The sequence below is a fragment of the Phacochoerus africanus genome, chromosome 2 (assembly GCF_016906955.1).
Source record: "Phacochoerus africanus isolate WHEZ1 chromosome 2, ROS_Pafr_v1, whole genome shotgun sequence".
NCBI lineage: Eukaryota > Metazoa > Chordata > Mammalia > Artiodactyla > Suidae > Phacochoerus > Phacochoerus africanus.
In genome coordinates this window covers 117,964,190-117,983,068 of record NC_062545.1, presented here as the reverse complement: position 1 = coordinate 117,983,068, position 18,879 = coordinate 117,964,190, and the positions used below count along the sequence as shown (strand labels likewise).

General features: G+C 37.3%; 1 protein-coding gene across 1 annotated transcript in view; it reads right to left on the bottom strand.

Moving 5' to 3' along the window:
* The window catches only part of NEDD4 (NEDD4 E3 ubiquitin protein ligase), a 124,672-nt gene that overhangs the window by 76,151 nt on the left and 29,642 nt on the right, over positions 1-18,879 (bottom strand). Inside the window, 1 exon segment of the mRNA XM_047766288.1 lies at positions 7,350-7,403. Coding sequence (XP_047622244.1) covers positions 7,350-7,403 — 54 coding nt within the window.

Genomic DNA, 18,879 nt, shown 5'->3' with positions numbered 1-18,879 from the left:
TTGGATGTATGGTGGATGTATCCAATCCAGCTTCTATTTCCTTTTTTTTTTTTTTTTTTTTAATTAACAGCTGCAACTAGCATATGGAAATTCCCGGGTTAGGGGTCAAATCCGAGCTGCAACTGCGGGCCTATGCCACAGACACGGCAATACCAAATCCAAGCCACATCTGTGACCTATGCTGCAGCTTGTGGCAATGCTGGACCCTTAACCCACTGAGCGAGGCCAGGGATCGAAACCCACATCCTTACGGACACTATGTCAGGTTCTTAACCCACTGAGCCAAAATGGGAACTCCCCCAAGCTAATACTTCTAAAGAGGTATCAAAAATACTGCAGCTGGACAAAAGGAAGGATGCTCGAAAATTTTGCAAAGAGGGCTTTAGCCAAAGGGAAACAAAGGTAAGAGAATCAAATGCACTTCCTAGCACTCTAGTCTGAGTTTAAATGCTGGTGAGGCTGAATGGTTTGCATTACTGGCTCTGGTCTGGGACTGCACAGGATCTGTGCCGCTTTTATAACAGAACCTGGGAAATATGGGGTAAAATGTAGCCCCTGGGGCAAACAGATGCCAAAAGTGGAGCATCAACCCTAACCTCAAGGAGAGGAGAGCTGGAGAGTGGTAGCAGGCTTCATCTGGGAGGAAACTGTGCAAATCCTATAGAATTTCATATTCTGGAATGAAACAGATAATGTCTTCGGATTAGACTGGATATGTTGACTTGGCTTAGCTATTTTGCCCAGTTGTTAGTCCAAACACCTAACTAGATGTTGCTGTGAAGCTATTGTTAAGGTATGATTAACTTTTAAATCAGTAAATTCTGAATAAAGCAGAATGCCCTCCATAATGTGATGGACTTCATCCAATCAGTTAAAGGCCTTATGCGCAGAGACAGGCTTCCCAAGGCAGCAATTCTGCCTAAAGGCTGTATCACAGAAGCCTTGCCTGAGTTTCCAGCCTGCTGCCCTGCAGATTTCAGATGCATTAACCCTTGCCTGAATATCCAACCTGCCAGCAGGGCCTCTTCAGACTTTCCATCTTCCATTATCATGTAAAACCAATTCCTTAAAATAAATCAACACCCGCCTCATTACCCTCGCTCCCTCCCCCTTTCTCAGGTGTGTGGGTGTGTGTCCTATTGGTTCTGTTTCTTTGGAAAACCTTGACTAATACAACCACTCAGCCTGAGAAGCAGAACATCACCACCTGGAAAATGGAATATAAGCATCTCCTAAAGCTTCAGAGGCTGGATGTGTGCAGATGCAGCTCTTGGGTTGTGGCAAAGAAGCCCTAACTTTTGCATTAGTGGATAGAATTCATTTAAAGGCATATTATTCTCCAATGTCCCATGGCCATCAACACCAACACCACCATCACCAAACTATGACAGTTATAACCCCCAGGTTCTTAAAACTGGTTGACAAAAAAGGAATATAAGCCTACTCTTTCTTGAAGTAAATATCACTTATATTGAAAGCATTTTCCAGATGACTAGAAATTCATTCTCCTTTATCTATGCTCATCACCATATATTTCCAAAGCAAATATGCTAGGAAAAGGATGCATTTTTAATTTAGTTGTGAGTGCTACAGAACAAGGATCAAATGATATTTACAGTGCAGAGGCCAATTTACTGCTACACGATCAAGCCTGTTATTCCATCCATGGCTATAGTTTCTAGGACATCTCAGGTGATCTGTACATTTCAATTACTTGCTAGGAACTAGCAAAAGAGCATTAGAATGACATGTACCACTCTGTTCTAATTATTTCTTGTTCCTTTTTGCTAGTAAACTGAGCTTCTTAAGAAAACTGTAATTTCTAATGCATATCAGAGTATCTAACACAACAGATGCCCCCAATGGCATACCATGGTTAGCACACAAAATATGACATCAGAGAGCCATAAATGCATGAGTCCCTAAAAGCTAAATAACACTGTACTAATGACAAAAATCTTTCTGAATGCTTTGATAGCCACTGTCTCACTTTATTTTCACTATATGTTTATGAGATAAGTAGGCAAGTATTGTTATCCCCATTTTTAAACATGTTAGAATACATTTTCAGAAGGATTAAATATAATTTGTCCAGGGTTACAGGCTAACGTACCAAATCACAAGCCTGACTATGACGGATATCTGGCTCTTCAGTGTGGGGATCTACAATATCCTGATCAGTGCATTATTTTCCTTTTGCATTTAGCTTTAAAGCCTCTTAAAATCTTTACATATCATGTTTATAACTCTAGAAATATCCCAATGTTAATATCAGAAGCAACTTTTCTTCTTTCAGCATAGCATGACACCCTGCATAGTACACTATACATGGTTAACACTCAGAGAGGGTCAATGCTCCGATCAGAGCATGACAGATATCAGTCAAATTCTGGCAATGGAGAGTCACACCACACTAGGGTGATGGGGAAAAAAAAAGGCTAGAAAACTATAAGAAGGATGGGAGATGGGATTAAGATGGCAGAACAGAAGGACTGGAGCTCAACTTCTCTCATAAAAATGACAAAATTACAACCAAATGCTGAGCAACCTTCAACCAGATGGACTGGAAACTTTCAAAAGGATATCCTACTCCAGAAGACAAAGAGGAGGCCATGTCAAAGGTAGGAGGGGAAATTACGTGATATAAGCAACCTCATACCTCCTGGGTGGGCAGCCCACAGACTGGAAAGTAGCTCTGTCACAGAGACTTACTACAGGAGTGACAGTTCTGAGCCCCACGTCAAATCCCCACACCTGGGTATCTGACATCAGGAGAAAGAGCTCCCAGAGCATCTGGCATTGAAGGCCAGTGGGGCTTGTGCACAGGAGCTCCACAGGACTGGGGGAAATGGAGAATCCATTCTTGAAAGGTGCACACAGACTTTCATATGCACTGTGTCCCAGGGCAAAGCAAAGCCTCCATAGGAATCTGGGGAAGACTTGACTGAGTTCTTGGAGGATCTCCTGGGAAAATGGGGTGACTGTAGCTTGTTGTGGGGGAAGGACATTGGAAGCAAAGCTCTTGGGAATATTCATCAGCAGTTCATTTCTGGAGGTGGCCATTTTGGAAAAATCTGGCCCCACCCATCAGCATTGAGAAGCCTCAGGCCAAACAATAATCCACGTGGGATCACAGCCCCACCCATCAGTAAACAGGCTGCCTAAAGACCCCCTCCCAGGCACACAGCCATCTCTAATCTCACCCAGAGACAAGCCCCATCCACCAGAGGGATAGGAATCAGCCCCACATACCAGTGGCAGGCACCAGTCCCTCCCATCAGGAAGCCTACAGCAAGCTCCCATACCAACATCAGCCACAAGGGGGGCAGATGCCAGAAGTAAGAGAGGCTACAACTCTATTGTCTACAAAAAGGAGACCACACCAAAAACCTAGAAAAATGAAAAGACAAGAGAACTATAACTCAGATAAGGGAGAAAGAAAAAACCTCAGAAAAACTGCTAAGTGATTTGGAGATTATCAGCCACCAGGAAAAGGATTTTAGACTGTTGATGCTAAAGATGATGCAAGACATTGAAAATAAACTGGAGGCAAAGATGGATAATTTATAGCAAACACTGAGAAAATCAATACAAGATTTAAAACTTAAGCAAGCAGAGATGCAAAATACAATAACTGAAATAAAAATTCATTAAAAGCAATCAATAGCAGAATACAGGAGATAGAAGAATGAATAAGTGAGGTGGAGGACAGACCAGTGGAAATCACTGATGAGGAACAGAAAAGAGAAAAAAGATTGAAAAGAAATGAGAGTCTCAGAGAACTCTGGGACAATGTTAAACACACCAAAATCCATGTCATAGGGGTGCCAGAAGAAGAAGAGAGAGGGAAAAGGACAGAAAAAATATTTGAAGAGATAATAGCTGAAAACTTCCCTAACATGGGAAAGGAACCACTCACTCAAATCCAGGAAGCACAACGAGTACCATATAAACTAAACCCAAGGAGGAATACACTGAGACACATATTAATCAAACTGACCAAAATTAAAGACAAAGAGAAAATGTTGAAAGCAGCAAGGAAATAGAAACAAATAACATACAAAGAAACCCCGAGAAGGTTATCAGCAGATTTTTCAGCAGAAACTCTGCAGGCCAGAAGGGAGTGGCAGGATATACTTAAAAAGATGAAAGGAAAAAACCTCCAACCAAGACTCCTTTACCCAGCAAGGCTCTCATTCATATTTGAAGGAGACATCAAAAGATTTACAGATAAGCAAAAGCTAAGAGAATTCAGCAACACTAAACCAGCCTTACCACAAATACTAAAGGAACTTCTCTAGGCAGAAAAGAAAAGGCCACAACCAGAAACGAAAATTCCACAAATGACAAGGCTCACCAGTAAAGGCATATGTACAGTAAAAATAGGAAATCATCCATACACAATTATGCTACCAAAGTCAGAAATCCTGAAAAGAGGAGGGTACAAATGCAGGACACTGGAGATGCACTTGCAATTAAGAGACCAAAAACTTAAAACAATCTCATATATATATATATAGACTCCTATATCAAAACTTCAGGGCAACTGTAAACCAAAAACCTACAATTGACAAACAAATAAGAAAATCAACTCAAATACCACTCTAAAGATAGCCATCAAAACACAGGAGGAGAGAACAAGAGAAGAAGGGAAGAAAAAAGAGCAACAAAACAAATCCAAAACAGTTAATAAAATGGCAATAAGAACATACATATCAATAATTACCTTAAATGTTAATGGACTAAATGCCCCAACCAAAAGACATAGACTGGCTGAATAGATACAAAAACAAGACCCATACATATGCTGTCTTCAAGAGACCCACTTCACTTCTAGGGACACATACAAATTGAAAGCAAGAGGATGGAAGCAAATAGTCCATGCAAACAGGAATAAAAAGAAAGCTGGAGTAGCAATACTCATATCAGACCAAATAGACCTTAAAATAAAGATAATAAGAGACAAGGAAGGACATTACATAATGATCAAAGGATCAATCCAAGCAGAAGAACTGTAACTATTTATGCACCCAACATAGGATCACCTCAGTATATAAGACAACTGCTAACAACCTTAAAAGGAGAAATCAAAAGCTATAAGCAGGGTAGAGTACACAAACATGAGCTATCCTTCCTTGTAGACAAATGCAAATAACTCAAATGAAATAGTTCACCAATTATGTACTCAAGAATCAGGGAGAATTCACGTCAGTGTCACTAACAACAAGAGAAATAACACAGGAAAACCATGACCCAGAAATTCAACCCCAAAATGTAAATCTTAGATATATACTAGTACATGTATATCAGGAAACACAGCAAAGATGTTTACCAATTGGTAATAGCAAAAAAAACTGTAAACAACACTAATACTCAATTAAAGAGGATAAATAGATAAATTATGGTATTACAGCATTTGCAGATGAAGGGAAAACTATGCATCTGTGAAAATGTGCTATTATAGGTCAATCTCAGAAATATAACCTTAAGCAAAAAAAATGTCACAGAGGAAAATAATTCAGGAGTTCCCGTCGTGGCGCAGTGGTTAATTAATCTGACTAGGAACCATGAGGTTGCGGGTTCGGTCCCTGCCCTGGCTCAGTGGGTTAACGATCCGGCGTTGCCGTGAGCTGTGGTGTAGGTTGCAGACGTGGCTCGGATCCCACGTTGCTGTGGCTCTGGCGTAGGCCAATGGCTACAGCTCCGATTCAACCCCTAGCCTGGGAACCTCCATGTGCCGTGGGAGTGGCCCAAAGAAATAGCAAAAAGACAAAAAAAAAAAAAAAGAATATCCACCATTATCTGAAAAGGCGATTAAAATACTTCTCCCTTTCCCACCTACATATCTGTATGAGGCCAGCTTTTCTTTGTGCATTAAAAAAAAAAAGAAAAAGAAAAGAAAAAAAAAGAAAATAATTCAGAGGGCTACTACTTTAACAAATTCAAAAAAATGATAAAACAACAACTGTGCGTTTGGGGATACATATACATGATAAAATTGTTTAAACAGCGGAGAAATGATAAACACAATATTCAGGACAGTGGCTACAGACTTGTGGGGAAGAAAAGGAGATGCTGCTGGGGAGGGGGAGGAGGGTTTGAAGATTTTGGTAATGTTCTAGTTCTTAGGTTGGGTAAAAAGATACCTGTCCTATAATTTAAAGTTTATATTATTATGCTTTTTGTATGTATATTTCATGATTAAAACAACACCAACACTAAACTTTAACTGGTCCTATCTAGAAGGAAAACAGATCCATATAGACAGAGGAGGGAAAAAACAGAAAACATTCCCTATTTTATTTTTTTAAAAAAAAGCAAAAATACAAACAGAAAACAAAAACCTCTGCAACTAAACAAATCTAACAAGCAAATCATCAATGTCTGTCACTCAGTCTTTAAACTGGATTGCCATTTAGAGACAAAATCTCCCAAGGCAGCAAAAAAGTGCCTTTGTACATTGTGATGCTATTTACAATTTCATTTGCAATACCTTCAGTTACTAGTATAGTTATCACTTTTTGAGAGAAAAGAAAAAGCATTATGTAATCTAACACTGAAAATAGTTTAGCCAGTTTCTTTGTTAGCTACAAAATGAATATAACTATTTAACTTCTTTTTTGGTGCTTCTGTTTAGTAACCGATAAGCTCTGAATATGCAACACTATTCTTACACCTTCACATTCAAATCTTACAGGTTACAATGTAAATGTAAGATGTTAAAAAGAAGGTTTGAAATTAAGTTCCGAAGAGACACACTAGGAAAAAGATAGGATTTCAAAATAGCATTTGGGAAATCAGGAATCAGAACTCTCCTTTTAAAAATAAGACCAGGTTTAACTTGGCTTTTCATCCCTGTAAGGGCTGGCAACCCTCTAAAGGACTTTATTTCATCAGTGTAGGGAGGACAACTTTGCTTTGTAGAACAGCCAGGATAAGGGAGTGGGTGGGATGTGGTAACTGGACACAGGTAATGCTAAAAATCCCACTGCCATGAGGAGAGTAGGCTTCCTGAGCAGGGACTACTGACCAGGATACAAGGGTGAGTGTGAGGGAAGCTGAGACAAAGAGGCAGACTTTCCTGCCATCTCCTGCCACGACAGGCCTTGAGGAAGACCCTGTAATGTGTTGAGAACTGACCATCAGGAGAGGTGCCTGGGGGCAGAAGCAAAGGGTAGAGAGTAGCACCAGGAAAGAGGAAAAAAAACGTATCTCTCCCCCATTTTGCCCAGTCTCCATAACTACCTCCAAAGCACTCCTCGCCTCACAGATCCCCAGGCCACTTTTTCTATCTGCTCTTCTAAAATATACCCTTGCTTCATATTTTACACATGTACAATATAACTCACCAATCGATTTTCATCAAACACTTCAAAAAGAAGCCGGTGCTGCTGAGGATGGACCTAAGTAAGAAAAACACAACCTTTCTTTAAAAACAAGTTAACATTGGAACAATATTCAATATCTTGTAATAACCTATAATGGAAAAGAAACCGAAAAAGGATATACATAAATATCTTTTTTCGGATATATATCCTTTTTCGGATTCTTTTCCATTATAGGTTATTATATATATGTGTGTGTATATACATGTATGTACACACATATATATACATACCTTTGCTGTACACCAGAAACTAATACAACATTGTAAATAACTATACTTCAATAATAAAAAAAAGTGAATATCAACCCATAGACACTGAAAAATAAATGCTTGAAAACGTTGCCATTTCCCAATTCCCATTATTTACAATGTATTTTAAATTACACAAGATACTTAATACAAAAGCCCTGACTGGTCACCTGTCACCCATTTTTCTAATAGTTTTACCATAATAACAAAGTGGATTTGGTTGCCTATTTTTCCATTTTTTTCTAAAACAGAATAAAAGATAAAATTTCAAAAAAATAAATATTTGCAAGCACTTAAAAACATAGATTAGATCTAAACTTCGTATCATCAATTTATGTATTCACTTTTTATTTATCAGGACAGAACGACCTAAGTGCTGATTTAATGGAAACGAGTGTTCTGAATCCTCTCAGTACTGACTTGATAAAACCAACTGTTGTTTCTACCACATAAAGTACATAGCAGTCAAAAAGTATACACTGAGTTTTCACTTACTGTTTCTATCTTACTGTCAAAATTAACATGCAGTATTTTATTCTTCAAAGTCAATGCTTTCATTTTGACTGAAATGTTTCAACATCAAGTTAATATCTACTAAATATCAGAAAAATCTTAAATAATTTTATACCAGAAGTTAAGATCATGTATAAAACATTCTCACATTTAAATGGATTTTTTCCCTTTGATGAATATGTTACATTAAACACTAAGATAATTTAAAACTTTGGTTTACATGTCAAAAATATTGATGCTGTCAAACAAAAGCTCTATATGTGTGACAAAGATATTGAAATACCTAACCCCATATACACTCTCCCTTATGACCTTTTGAGAACATAATCCTAATTTTACCTGCAGCAATGTGCCCGGGATTACCTCATTGCACAACTCTGAGGCAGACGGGGCAGTAATTTTTTTAAATTGAAATAGAACATAAATTCAGCAAAGTATCAAGTTTACTAACATTAAATATATGCTTGATAACTTTTTACACATGTCATTAGCACCTAGATCAAAATATGGAACACTCCATTCCATTTTATGTATTGATTTCTACAGGAACAGTGGCCTCTGGACATGTTCAACATGGCGACCCTCAATATGACTCTCTAAAAAAGGTTCCCTTGCACCTGTGGGTGACCAAAGAGGCCAACCTAGTGGCAGTCATCGGGCGGGACTTCCAGGAGAGCTCTTTAAATGGGCTGGGAGAGATATCCATCTTGCCCTTTTCATTTCTTTTTCCAGCGTGGAACTTGGTTATTAGGACAGCTGGTGTCTATAAGTATGCAAGCCCCAAATAAGGGCTAGGTGCCACTGGGATGGAAAAACAGTGTGAGAAAAGAATCTTTTCTAAGAAGATGTGAGGAAGTTTGGGGGAGGAGAAGACAACTGAGCTAAAACTTGAAAGATGGAAAGAATTTGAATAAGAAAGTATAAAGAATATTCACAGCAAAGCAATCTGCAGGAAGAAGGCATGGGGGCAGAATGAGCTGGCTTGAAGGAGACCAACTGATAAGAACATTTTTGTATTAGATAGAAAGTGGTAAGAAAAATTGGGTTAGTTACGGTAGAGCCAGGCTGAGGGCAATGATGTCCAGGAAAAGAGCTAAGACTTGATTGGTAGGGAAAAAAATGAAGCTTTTAAAGGAAGAAATGATATGACATAGATCATATGTAAATATTATTTTGTCAGTAATACACAAAAGTCAATTACAATGAAATTGTACAAAGAGGGCATAATGCTATGAAATATTAAAACACCAGGATAAAGATAATCATCAAATTTTTCACAGAGAGAGAAGGATCACTCCCAAAGGAACAAGAATTGGTCTTTTCAACAGCAATATGATGCTCAAATTCGCAAGTTTCTGAGAGAAAATTATTTTCAGCCAAGAATCTTATGAGGGGTCAAACTATGGGCCAAACATATGTTGACTATTTATCTATCATAGATGGAAATCAATTTGGGACATGAATATGTGAGCCAATTAGCAGAATGGGAATAATCAACAGAATGAAAAACAGATAAAGTTAAATAGTCATTCCTTCTGGGAAGCACAAATAGGAGGGGAGAGGAAAGGGTGCCAGTCTGTTGCTTTCCATTATAAGCCTCTTATACTATCTCATTTTAAAGTTATGTGTGAATTCTTTGATGAGATGATTGTTTTTTAATTCATTAAAAACAGGAGCATAACTATGGTCACAAAAAAATAGAGTTTATAGGGTCATATTTATAGGGAAGCTATAAAAAGAAGAAACAAAAATAAAACATTGGCTTTCAGTTTCATTGATCTTTTCTATTGTTTTCTTATCTAAATTTCATTTATTTCCACTCTGATCTTTATGATTTCTTTCCTTCTACAAACTTTGAGTTTTGTTTGTTCTACTTTCTCTAGTTGCTTTAGGTGTAAGGTTAAGTTGTTTATTTGAGGTTTTTCTTATTTGATGAGGTATGCCTGTATTGCCATAAACTTCCCTCTGAGAACTGCTTTTGCTATGTCCCATAGTTTTATGGCTCTCCATGTTTTTGTTTTCACTTTCACTTGTCTGTAGATACATTTTGATTTCCTCAGTTATCCATTGGTTGTTTAGTAGCATATCATTTAGCCTCCATTTGTTTGTGTATTTCACAGTGTTTTTTTTTTTTTTTTCTTACAGTTGATTTCTAACCTCACAGCATTGTGGATGGAAAAGGTGAAAAAAAAAGCTAGTTCTTTGAAAAAATAAAATTGATAAACCTTTAAAGACCCATCAAGAAAAAAAGGGAGAGGGCTCAAATCACTAAAATCAGAAATGAAAAAGAGAAGTTACAACTGATACCACAGAAATACAAAGGATCATAGGAAATCACTACAAGAAACTAGCCTAAAAGAAATGGACAAATCCTTACAAAGGTACAATCTCCTAAGACTGAAACAGGAAGAAACAGAAAATATGAAAAAAAAAAAAAACTACAGTAACAAATACTGAAATTGAAACTGTGATTTAAACCTCCGAAAAAACAAATGTCTAGAACCAGATGGTTTTACAGGAAACTCGATCAAATATTTAGAGAGGAGTTAACGCCTATCCTTCTGAAACTCTTCCAAAAAATTGCAGAGGAAGGAAAACTGCCAAACTCATTCTATGAAGCCACTATCACTCTGATAGTAAAACCAGACAAAGAAACCATAAAAAAAAGGCCAATTATTACTGACAAAAACAGTTGCAAAAATCCTCCACAAAATACTAGCAAACTGAATCTAACAATAAATCAGAAGGATCATAAACCATGATCAAGAGGGATTTATCCCAGGAATGCAAGGATTTTTCAGTATCTGCAAATCAATCAGTGTGATTCATGATATTAACAAATTAAAGAATAAAAACCATATGATCATCTCAATAGATGCAGAAAAAGCTTTTGACAAAATTCAATGCTCAATTATCCAAAAAGTGGGCTCAGAGAGAACATACCTCAACATAAGAAAGGCTATATATGACAAATCCACAGATAACATCATTCTCAACAGTGAAAAGCTGAAAGCATTTCCTCTAAGATCAGGAACAAGGCAAGGATGCCTACTATCACCACTTTTATTCAACATAGTTTTGAAGAACTAGCTATGGCAATCAGACAAGGAAAATAAATAAAAAGAATTCAAATTGGAAGGGAAGAAAAAAAACTGTCACTGTTTGCAGATGACATGATACTATACCTAGAAAATTCTAAAGACACTACCAAAAAACTACTAGAGTTCATCAATGAATTTGGTAAAGCTGCAGAATACAAAATTAATACACAGAAATTGGTTGCATTTCCATATACTAACAGTGAAAGATCAGAAAGAGAAATTAAGGAAACAATCCCATTCGCCAATGCATCAAAAAGAATAAAATACCTAGGAATAAACCTACCTTTTTTTTTTTTTTTGCCTTTTTGCTATTTCTTTGGGCCGCTCCTGCAGCATATGGAGGTTCCCAGGCTAGGGGTCTAATCGGAGCTGTAGCCACTGGCCTACGCCAGAGCCACAGCAACGCGGGATCCAAGCCGCGTCTGCAACCTACACCACAGCTCACGGCAACGCCGGATCGTTAACCCACTGAGCAAGGGCAGGGACCGAACCCGCAACCTCATGGTTTCTATTCGGATTTGTAAACCACTGCGCCACAACGGGAACTCCAAGGAATAAACCTACCTTTTGAATTACAAAAGACCTATACTCCAAAAACTATAAGACGCTGATGGAAGAAACTGAAGATGACACAAAAAGATGGAAAGACAGACCATGTTCTTGAACTGGAAGAATCAATATTGTCAAAATGACTATACTACCCAAGGCAATCTACAGATTCAATGCAATCCCTATCAAATTACCAATGGCATTTTTTATTCATTCATAGCCACACTATTCACAATAGCCAAGACATAGAAACAACCTAAAGGTCCATGACAGAAGTGTATAAAGAAGATATGATCAGCCATAAATAAGAATGAAATAATGCCATTTGCAGCAACATGGTTGGAACTAGAGATTATCATAGAAAGTGAAGTAAACCAATGACAGATACATGATAATCACTTACATGTGAAATCTAAAAAAAAATGACACAAATGATCTTATTTACAAAACAGACTCACTGATATAGAAAACAAACTTATGGAGAACAAAGAAAAAAGGTGGGAAGAAGGGATAAATTGGTAAATTGGGATTAACATATGCACACTACTATATATAAAATACATAGCCAACAAGGACCTACTATATAGCACAGGGAACTCTACTCAATATTCCATAATAACAATATGAGAAAAGAATCTGAAAAAAATAGGTATATGCATATATATAATTGAATCACTTTTCTGTACACCTGAAACACATTCTAAATGAACTATACTCTAATATAAATAAAAATTAAAAAAGAATAAATCAACAGGCATGTATGACATAATTTGTCATATGTTAAATTGCATGCAATTATTTAAAAAACCCAATGATGCAGGCACATTAAGAAAAGCTTTAATGAAATATAATACACATACTATGTAACTGACTCACTGAAAATGTACAATTCAATAGTATTTAGTATAGTCAAAGAGTATGGAACCACCATCGCAATTTTAGAACATTTTCATCACCTCAAAAAGAAGCCCCAGGCACTGTTAGCCATCACATCTAATTTCCCTGCAACTTCCTCAATCTCAGGCAACCTCTAATCTATTTTCTGTCTCTACAGATTTGCCTATTATAGACATTTAACGTAAGTGGAATCTTTCAATATGTAGCCTTTGTAACTGCCTTCTTTTACATTGCATAATGTTTTTGAGGTTCACCCATGTTGTAGCATGTATCAGTACTTCATTTCTTTAGATAACTGAATTGTATGTATATATCCCTTTTTTTTTTTTTTGTCTTTTTGCTATTTCTTGGGCCGCTCCCACGGCATATGGAGGTTCCCAGGCTAGGGTCGAATCGGAGCTGTAGCCACTGGCCTACGCCAGAGCCACAGCAACACAGGATCCGAGCCGCATCTGCAACCTACACCACAGCTCACGGCAACACCGGATCGTTAACCCACTGAGCAAGGGCAGGGACCGAACCCGCAACCTCATGGTTCCTAGTCGGATTCGTTAACCACTGTACCACGACGGGAACTCCATATATATCCCATTTTGTTTAGCCACTTGTGATGGACATACTTTTTTTTTTTCTACTTTTTGACTATAATGAATGCTACAAACATTTATGTACAAGTTTTTTTGTGGACACATGTGGTAAGTAGATTTTAAAATAAAAACTGTGTAGAAAGTTAAATGAACCAGATAAGTATTTTTATAAGGATAAAGCATTATACAAATAGGAAGTTCTTTGAATTTTTATTTACATGTTTTATGTCTTTCTATGTTCTCTGTACAGTTAGTTTTTTTCTTTTCTTTTCCTTTCTTTTCTTCTCTTTTTTCTTTTTATGGCTACACCCATTGCATATAGAAGTTCCTGGGCCAGGGATTGAACCTGAGCTGCAGCTGCAAACTACACCACAGCTGTGGCAATGCCGAATCCTCTAGCTCACTGCCTGGGGCCTGGGATCAAACCTGTATCTCTGCATCAACCCAAGCCACTGCCATCAGATCCTTAACCCACTGTGCCACAGTAGGAACTCTGGTTATCTAGAATCAACAAACATAAAAATAAATTATAGATACAGAGCCATGGGGGAAAATTCCAAACAGTAAAAAAGATATAGAGTATAGTGAATTATAAATCTCTTATCTTTGTTCCAACCTCAGAGAAAATACTGTGAATTTTTGTAACTCCTCCCATACTTTTTACAAATACCAGCATATGAGAGAGCCGTTCTGTTTTTACACAAAATAGGTGCTTCATGTATACAGTGTTTTGCATCTTTGCTCCTTCATTTAATACATTTTGAAACTAGCATCTCATCAATACATATACATCTGTCTCTTTTTAAACAGCTAATGAAGATTTCATTATATGACTGTACCATAAGTGTTTTATCAGTGGACACCCCATCTTAGCTAACAGAACTCTGATTTTATTCAAATATGGGATGACAATGTGTCTCTGGGATACAGAGAGCCACTCCCTACCCCCACGAGCTGACTTCTGATTTCTCTAAGCCTTCCAGTAATTCCACTCTCTTTACCAATGACTGGGTTAGAAATACACACACAACACAATTCCGCCCTGAGACATGAATCAAAGTCTCCTGGGGAAACATTTGGAAAAGGGTTCCTCACTTTTTAAAAGAGACATATGGGGAAAAATTCTTCCATTTCTACCTCTGGACATCAACCTGGGAGGCTATGTCCTTAGGAACTACTGCAAGCTTCTTGTGACCATGGACAGAAAGCCAGGAGAATCCCAGAGAGGCTGGGCTTGGTGTGACTCTGATCAGCTGCTGCAGTCACTAACTTTTCTCTATGTATGCTTCTTGTGAAGAGAAATAATAAATGTGCTTGCTGTTTAAGCCAACTTTATTCTTACTGGAAGCTGAAAGCATCCTAAATGATATGCTTCAGAAGGGTCTTCCCTAAATAGCCTACATTTAGAAATCTCCAAATTCTCTAACATCCCAAGATATTCACTCCCTAGCACCCAGGGTTTTCCCTTTCACAAGACTCAGCACATCAGTAATTATTCTGAGAAATAATCCACAGGGGTCCACAGTAGACAATAAGCTTTGTTTAGGGTAGGGACTATGGCCTTACCTTAATAAGCATCAGCAAAGTGACTGGAAAAAAAAATCACACCCATTTTCTGGGGTGGGTGGAGTTGGAGAAGCATAAATATATGTATAAAAATACATAGAAAAAATACCAGAACATCACACAACCAGCGGTTGTTTTATGGAGATTAAATTATGGTTGATTTTCATCGCTGATTATAAGAGAAATGCAAATCAAAACTACCATGAGATACCACCTCACACCAGTCAGAATGGCCATCATTAATAAGTCCACAAATAACAAGTGCTACAGGGGTTGTGGAGAAAAGGGAACCCTCCTCCACTATTGGTGGGAATGTAAACTGGTATAGCCACTATGGAGAACAGTTTGGAGATACCTTAGAAATCTATATATAGAACTTCCATATGACCCCGCAATCCCACTCTTGGGCATATATCTGGACAAGACTCTACTTAAAAGAGACACATGCACCCGCATGTTCATTGCAGCACCATTCACAATAGCCAGGACATGGAAACAACCCAAATGTCCATCAACAGATGATTGGATTCGGAAGATGTGGTATATATATACAATGGAATACTACTCAGCCATCAAAAAGAATGACATAATGCCATCTGCAGCAACATGGATGGAACTAGAGACTCTCATACTGAGTGAAATGAGTCAGAAAGACAAAGACAAATACCATATGATATCACTTACAACTGGAATCTAATATCTAGCACAAATGAACATCTCCACAGAAAAGAAAATCATGGACTTGGAGAATAGACCTGTGGCTGCCTGACGGGAGAGGGAGGGAGTGGGAAGGATCGGGAGCTTGGGGTTATCAGATACAACTTAGAATAGATTTACAAGGAGATCCTGCTGAGTAGCACTGAGAGCTATGTCTAGATACTCATATTGTAAGAGAACAAAGGGTGGGAAAAAAAGATGTATACATGTAAGAGTAACTTGATCCCCATGCTGTACAGCGGGAAAAAAAAATTATGGTTGATTTTAATTTCTCTTAATAAAAAATCTATAATGTATGAGTTATATTGCTTCTGCAACACTATACTAATATACACGTGAATATATGCATACTATATAAATATGATGAGTATGAATACTTAAGATACAAATTGAGCACCATGGATGTACAGGGAATGGAGTGGGACTGTCATTTTCAGATGCTCATATACCACGCTAATACTCAGAGTATATAATGTGTCCACTGCTCCTAACGTGTCAAACTTTTTTTCCTATTAACTTGCTTCCCTTGGTCTCATGAAAGCAACCATAAATATAGATTATATTCTAAGTTGCACAATTGAGCACTAACTTCAATTTGTAGTCTTCCCTGTTTTTTAATGTACCAATAACAGTTCTCCACAAAAAAACCTTCTTTGAAATTCGTATTTTCTCAAAGGTATAAAGGCTCCCTTCAACTTGTGGCTGCAAATTCCACTTGGATGAATACCCAATAACCAAGTTTTTACTGTACTGTATTATATCAATAGACATTTTTATGTGAATACATTCAATAGAAAACATTTTGTGCTATGTATAAATAATAATATAAATGACAAAGAATAGGGGACCATGCATAATTATGTCCTTTGTACAACAAGTACTAAATTGCCATGTGTTTTCAGTTCCATACCTAGCTGTGATGAATTAGCACTGATCCACACAAATGTATCTAGTTATCCTTGCAATAAATTTGAAAATATCTGATAAAAATAAATACAGTCTCTAGTCCAAGAATAAAGTAATACTAGCTAGTACATTTGGTAATAGTGAAATTATGATAAAAGAAACAGTGAGTAAAAGGCAGTAGAGTTCTGAGCCTGGTTTATCACTCACAAATAGCCTTTTTATTTTTGTGCTTACAATTCTAAGAGTAGTACCAATTTCAATTATCCTTTCTGATACTAGAATTTTCTAACAGAAAATGAAGGTTATTAAAAAATGGGAAGATTTTAATGACAATTTTATATTGATTTTTTCTTTAACCGTAACTACTTTTTTTTTTTTTTTTTTTTAGGGCCGCACCCATGGCATATGGAAGTTCCCAGGCTAGGGGTTGAGTCAGAGCTGTAGCTACTGGCCTACATCATAGCAACACCACATCCAAGCCACGTCTGCAACCTAGACCTTCACCACTGCTCATGGCAATACCAGATCCTTAACCCATCAAGCAGGGCCAGGGATCAAAAACACATCCTCATGGATACTAATTGGATTGTTAGTCCTCTGAGCCATAAGGGGAAAATTCCATAAAAATTTTAATTAATTTTTAATTCCTCTAACAGATATCTGTATTACCTATTTCTACCCATGTTGGATATTATATTCCTTTCATTCCTGATATTGGTCATTTGAGTTTTCTTTCTCTCTTATTTGTGGTAGTTAGGGTATATTAATTTTGTCTTTTCAAAGACAAAATTAACCTTTAGTTTTGTGTATTTTCCCTAGTTTTTATCCTTTTCTGTTTTATTTCCACTATGACTTCTTCTCCTTTATATTTTTTATTTTTTGCTTAAGGTAGAAAGAGTTCATTGATTTTAAATCTTTTTTTCTTTCATACAGAAGCATTTAAAGATGTAAATTTCTCTCTAAGCACTGAGTTAGCTCGTCTCATATTCTGATATCTTATACTTTAAGCAACAATCAGTTAAAATGATTTATTTTTTGTTTGTCTTCTTTCTAAAGCTGCACTCACGGAGGCTCCCAGGCTAGGGGTCTAATCGGAGCTACAGCTGCCGGCTTATGCCACAGCCACAGCAATGCCAGATCCTAGCTGCAACTGCAACCTACACCACAGCTCAAGGCAACGCCACATCCTTGATCCACTGAGCGAGGCCGGGGATCGAACCACAATCTAATGGTTCCTAGTCAGATTCATTTCTTCTGCGCCATGATGCGAATTCCTAAAATGATTTCTAATTTTCCTTATAATTTTTTTTTGATCCATGGCTTATTTAAAATACGTAGCTTCAGGGAACTATATCCACTCTCTTGGAATAAACCATAGTGGAAAATAATACAAGAAAAAGAATATACATATATGACTAGGTCACTATGCTGTACAGCAGAAACTGACACAACACTGTAAATCAACTATACCCTGATAAAAAAAGAAATTTAAAAATGTTGCTTACTTTCCACATATTTGTGGATTTTCCAGATATACATGTATAATATATATCCCAGATAGATTCCAAAATTCTATTTGAAGTCTGTTGTAATCAGGACTTCCTGCTGTGGCACAGTGGGTTAAGGATCTGACTGCAGCAGCTCAGGTCTATGTGGAGATGCAAGTTTGATTTCCTGCCTGGCACAGTGGGTTAAGGATCTGGCATTGCTACAGCTGTGGCACAGGTTGTGATTGTGGCTCAGATTCAATCCCTGGCCTGGGAATTTACATACACTGCAGGTGCAGCCAAAATAAACAAATAAAATCTGTTGTAATCAGAGAACATATTATGTTGAACAAGTCTTTTAAATGTATTCAGACTTGTTTTATGGCCCAGTATATGATCCATCTTGGGGAATGTTCCATTGGTGTATAAAAAGAATGTACATTCCTCAGGTACAGGCATACTTTGTTTTATTGTATTTCACAGAGACTGCATTTTTCACAAACTGAATATTTATGGCAAACCTGTGTCAAGTAAGCCTCTTGGTGCCATTTTTACAACAGCATTTTCTCACTTTGTGTCTCTATGTCACATTTTGCAATCACACACTATTTCAAACTTTTTAATTATTATTATATAATAATTTGTTATGGTGATCTGTGATTAGTGATCTTAGATGTTACTATTGCAAAAAGATGACTCTCAAGGCTCAGGTGGTGGTTAGTGTTTTTTATCAAGAAAGATTTTTTATTAAGGTATGCACGAGTTTTTTCAGACATAATGCTATTGCACATTTAGCAGATGACAGTACAATGCAAACATTACTTTTATATGTACTGGGAAACCAAAAAATTCACATGACTCGCTTTATTGTGGTATTCAATTTATTTTGGTGGTCTGAAAATGAATCCGCAGTATCTCTG